The following is a 5,711-nucleotide window of genomic DNA, read 5'->3' on the forward strand; positions in this document are numbered from 1 at the left end:
TGATCCAGAGTGTTGTGTTCTGCCTTAAACACAAACAAATCAGTAACTAGGCTGACTTTTCAAAATAGAGAAACAGGCTAAGCTCCCTCAGATATGGGAAGAATGTGGTCCAGGCCCCCTCCCCTCAAACTCACATGCTTTTCCCTATGACAAGAATTAACATCAAGCCTAAAAGAGACGCACCTGAATGATACGTCATCCACTCCTTCTTGCCAAACAGAAGCTCCCAGCCCACCCTGCACCCCCACCTGCTCAGTCACAGAGGAAAGAGACTCACTTGTGGAGGAGGCAGTCCCCCAGCCCCCAGGGGACACACGGGCAGCATCTTCTTGATTTTGTCACTGCTACACTGGCAGGCAGGTGAGGGGTTCTCCATCGTCCAGTTCCCATTTTGGAAGAGGTCCATGATGGTGTGAGGAACTTGGGCTGTGGTCCACTCCTCCTCCCCTACTGAGCAGGGCATGCCTCTGCAAAGGGGGGACATTAAGGGTAGCATCACCCGAGAGGGCCTTTCCTATTGCCTCAGGAGCACAGGACCAATCAATGACAACTGCAAGCATGCATCTACCCCATCACCATTTGATTGCTGGATCTCCTCATAGCCTTGTAAGCTGCAAACTCATTTTACAGATAAGGATGAAGGAATGCAAAGAGGCCCTAAATGCTCATTTGCTGAACTGAAGTCAACCCAATCCACCAGCATGTGGTCAATGCCCATGTGTTCAGGCAACAAATATTCATTGAGCACGTACTATGTGCCGGACACTGTGCTGCATATTTGAGAGTTTGGGGTGAACAAGACAAAGTCCCTGCCTTCGTGGAGTTTGTGTTTCCAAGGAAGAGTTAGACATCAATTCAATAATGTAATCTCAGATGGCCAAAAATTAAGCAAAATAAAGAGGGGGTAACTGGTGAGAAAGGACCACCTCAAGAGGTGATATTTCTGCCAAAACATAAACGATGAGAGAGGAGAAGCCAGGTCAAGATTTGGGGGAAAAGAACATTACAAGCAGAAGCAAGAGCAAGTGCAGGTACAAAGGCCCTGAGTTTTCTTTTCTTGAGTAATCAGAGGGAGGCAGTGTGGCTGGAATGTGATGAGCTGTCAGGAAGATCAAGGGGAGACGAGGAGAAGGAGACAGGAGCCAGATAACACAGGCCTGGGGAGGAGTCTGGATTTTACGTTCAATGTGCTGAAAATCTGGTGGAGAATGGTGAGATTCACTTTATGTTTCAAAACAAGTAGAGAATTGGGGGGTGTGAGTGAGGGTGAGAGTGCTTGGGACATGAAGAGCTAGGTTGTTTACAAGCTCCCCAGGTGACAAAAGACAAAGCCCTTATGCCTGACTTGAGCTCTGGATTACCGTGAGGCCATCAACAACAATTGGCCCTCTCGGGGCTTATTTTCTCCACTAGTAAAATAAAAGTATAAAATGACTTGTTTCAACAAGTCATGTTTCAATATTTCTAGTGTTCCTTCCAGTTCCAAAATTCTACAATTTAAAGCAGAGCCACAGTCTTTATCTTATTCTCGTATCAAATGGAACAGTTTTGGGGGTTGCTCTCTAGTTCTCCCTTTAAAGCACCCAAACTAAATAGAAAAAGTCAAACTAAGACCCAGGGCCCTCTTGAAGCTCGAACTCTAAAACCTGCAAAAAATGAGTGGCTGAGACAAAATTAAATGCCACAAGGAAATGTCCCAGCCAAACTTCCCTTAGTTCTACTACTACTTTTTTTTTTTTTTGAGGAAGATTAGCCCCAAGCTAACATCCATGCACATCTTCCTCCACTTTTCTATGCTGGACGCCTACCACAGCATGGCTTGATGAGCAGTGCGTACGTCCGCACCCAGGATCTGAGTCACCAAAGTGGAACATGCAAATTTAACTGCTGCGCCACTGGGCAGGCCCCACTACTACTTTTGAAAAGCCTAAAAGTTGCTAGAGTGGGGCCTATACATCAGACTGCTCCCAGCACACCTTCAGCGGTGCTCTGCCTCAAAGCTGAGAGCCCTGTGATGTCAGGGGCAGTACCCCATTTGTCTCTGTAGGCTAGTTCTCAATCCAGACCCGGCTCCGACAGACCCTTCAAGGGCTGGCATCAACCTATGAGTCCATAGTATTCAGCTGGCATGTAATGAATCCACCTAACTCTACCCCTCATCTCATCTCATTCTTCTATCTCGCCTTCAGGTGGAATCTAATCAAAAGTCTTGCGAGGGGCCGGCCCCATGGCTGAGTGGTTGGGTTCGTGCACTCTGCTTCAGCGGCCTGGGTTTCACTGGTTCAGATCCTGGGCGTGGATCTGGCACTGCTCATGAAGCCATGCTGAGGTGGCGTCCCACACAGCACAACCAGAATGACCTACAACTAGAATATACAACTATGTACTGGGGGGCTTTGGGGAGAAGAAGAAGAAGGGGGAAAAAAAGACGACTGGCAACAGATGTTAGCTCAGGTGCCAATCTTTAAAAAAAAACTCTTGTGAAATCCAGATAGGATGTCCCTGTGTCCTTCTCCACCTTCGTCATCTTGTTCTTTAGGAACTGACATCGGCTGCTAGGATTTACTACCCATTAAGTATTAAGTACTAACAAACGTTTAGTAAGAATCCAATTATTAAGACCTAACAAGTACATAGTAGCTATCCATTTAGAAATCTGTTCTAGAACCTTGCACACACAGGCAGGGCAATCACTCGTCTGTCACTTGCAGGGTCAGTATTTCCCTTTAAATCTGGAATTCAAGTTAGCCCTTCTGCAATCTTCCTACACCTTTTTGCACTCTCGATAATTCCTCAGAGTTTGTGGTTAAGGATCTCAACTGCAAATTCTACCTGAGCTTGGAAACTTGAACCCACGTCTGCCATCCTTCGGCTCTCTCAGAAGCTCCTCCCGTCTCTTCATTGTCTTTACTCACAAACATCTCTGGACACACTTAAGAGTCATATGGGTATTTCACTGAACTTATTTATATACTGACTACTTTTTTAAAAAAGGATTTAAGGAAAGAATGATAAAACATGCCACTCTAAAACAAGAAAATGTCCATTTTTATAAAAATTATTACATCCTCTTTTCAGGTTGTTAAAGTGAAGAAGCTGATAAGCAAAACTGCAAATTAGATAATCATGGCAGCTCATCTCTGCACTTAGGTACAGGAGTTGGGGGGAAGGAGAAAAGGGAAAAGCATTTATCAGTAAGTATAAAGAGCTATTAAATTAAATATTAATTTCTAAAGCAGTAAACAAGTCTGTAGTGATTTTCTTTGCGGGATGATAGACGACTCTCCTGGTCTGCTATGCGTGTTCCTAGATGGTTTGATTAGGTATTAGATAGGTTTGATTAGATAAGTAATATTGATTAGATATTAGCTTTTTTAAAATAAAAAATGATTCAAAGGGCAAATGATGGAGGTCACAGTGTGGCATGCAGCTGATAAATGCAGTCAGTGTTATCACAGATCACATCAGGTGGCAAGCAGAAGCAGCCAGCCATAGAGGGTCTAAAGTGGCACTTACGGGATTGGGTTTCCTTCCATACATCGGGTCCCGAAGCCAGGGTCTCTGGTGAGGGCATTCAAGAGTTCCTGGGTGCTCACATCCTCAGGAGCATCATTACTGTGGGTACATGAGAGGCAGCCAGCTCAGCAATTCATTAAAACCAGGGAGAATTTTCCACCTCCCCATTCTTAAGTTAAACTACTTTTTTAATCAAGTATTTTCTGTGTGCCAAGCTCTTAAGAGCGACACGAATAAAACACAGAACCAACCCATAAGGAGCTGAGACTCTGGCCATATATTTGTTATCAAGGTAACATACAGGACTCCAAAGTAGAGCTTGTGTAAGTAAGTTACATGTATGGAGGTGTTCATGTGTGTATGCACACACATACATATACACAGTTACATATGTATTTTAATATGGAGTAAAATTCATTAAGGATCAGTATTTCAAAAGTACTTTCATAATTTTCCATTAGGCAGAGACAACCAGGATTTTCTAGGAAAGGGGAGGCAGATTTTATTGGATGAGTGTTTGCATGGACAACTAGAAAACACAAACAATACTGGGCATGGATTACAAAAACTTCATCAGCCCATGTTCCACAGCCCTAGGCAACACAGGGTCAGCTGCTGGGAAAGGAAAGAAGACAGTAAACGTGAACCAAATAGGAGGGAACATGGAGTTAGAGAATAGAGACCAATTCACATGCTTACGTATTTTTTTTCTTGTATTTTTTTTTAAGCTTCCCTTTTCACATCACTGACATACTTCCCCCATCTAAAGGTCTATAAATACTAGAGGACTAAAGAAAACTCCTGGTTAAAGAAATGGAGAAACTCGTTTATCCTTTTTTTGGTACAGTGGATTGATAGAGAGTAGCTGGTATGTTCATTTAAAGAACAAACACTAGCCAGTATCTACAACCTAAGAGAATAGATAATAAATGCATGAATTGTACTGTGCAGAAAACAAGAACCTGGAATTACAATGCTCTTATGGTGTATGGAAGGCCTGTAATTAAACTACAAAATTAAACATAGCTGTAAATATCCAAAGCTAGCCCTAGTGTACTGGTCTAGTAGTTAAGATTCGGTGCTCTCACAGTCACAGCCCGGGTTCATTTCCTGAACCACACCACCCATCTGTCATTTGTCATATTGTGGTGGCTGTGTGTTGCTGTGATGCTGACAGTTATGCCACCAGTATTTCAAATACCAGCAGGGTCACCCACGGTGGACAGGTTTCAGTGGAGCTTCCACACTCAGACAGACTAAGAAGGAGGACCTGGCCACCCACTTCTGAAAAAACTGGCCATGAAAACCCTTTGAACAGCAAGAGAGCATTGTCTGATAGAGCACTGGAAGGGGAGAGGATGGCGCAAAAAGACCAGGCAGGGTTCCGCTCTGCTGTCCACAGGAAGGGCAGGAGTCTGAATCCACTCAGCACTAACAGCAAAATAAAAATCCAAATATATTACATAGCTCAAAGATTGTTTTTGCAAGGGCAGATTATTTACATAAACATATATGACGGTTCCTGACAACAGCAGTATAAGGAGGAAAGGAGCTCAAATGCGGCCACAGAGAACTATTATTTCAGGTTTTGTTCACTGCTGTTCTTTGCGTCCAATATTCATTTGTGTAGGGGCTTTAACCACAGCAGATAAAATCCGTTCCACTGTGGAAATCTTGAGATCACCTCCCCTTGGCCCTCAGCATAGTAAACACCCTTGGTCTGCCTGAGCTCACCTCTCTCCTTCGGTACGGAAGGCCAACACATACCTGACAAATGTGTACTGTTCGTTGTACATCCAGGGCTGAAGTTCCAGGCTAGGGTACTTGCCAAAGGGTGGCACAATCAGACTGAACACCAGGGCAATGCAGACAAACACAGCCGGGAGGACAATCTATAGTCAGGGGATGGAGAGGGAAGGGAAATTGCAGGAGAAGGGCAAGTGTTAGAAAAAAGGCCAAAGGATACGCCCCTACGTGTCCAGCCAGCACCCAGACCAACCAGCATGCGAATGAGCACAGGGCCCACAGCCAAGCTCCACGAAGGCATTTTTAGTGGCTTGGAAGCTGTGGAGCCTGAAAACTAAACCTCTTCCCTCCAGGGTATTTCTGGAAGCTAAGCAGTACCAGGCCAAAGGCTACGGCCACCTGGTCGGGGTGTTAAGCTGAGAACTTCAGAGAGTAAACAGTGGTCACAC

General features: G+C 44.5%; 1 protein-coding gene across 1 annotated transcript; it reads right to left on the bottom strand.

Moving 5' to 3' along the window:
* Positions 1-277: 277 nt before the first annotated feature.
* Positions 278-5,563, bottom strand: LOC124232798 (phospholipid-transporting ATPase ABCA1-like; the record flags this gene model as incomplete). Its single annotated transcript, XM_046649709.1, has 4 exons — positions 5,516-5,563; positions 5,284-5,408; positions 3,517-3,615; positions 278-467 (listed from the first exon to the last, which is right to left on the bottom strand). Coding segments are annotated over exons 1-4 (462 nt in total), but the record flags the coding sequence as incomplete, so codon positions are not given.
* Between the last annotated feature and the right edge of the window lie 148 nt (positions 5,564-5,711).

The sequence above is a fragment of the Equus quagga genome, unplaced genomic scaffold (genome assembly GCF_021613505.1).
Source record: "Equus quagga isolate Etosha38 unplaced genomic scaffold, UCLA_HA_Equagga_1.0 116606_RagTag, whole genome shotgun sequence".
Classification (NCBI taxonomy): Eukaryota; Metazoa; Chordata; class Mammalia; order Perissodactyla; family Equidae; genus Equus; species Equus quagga.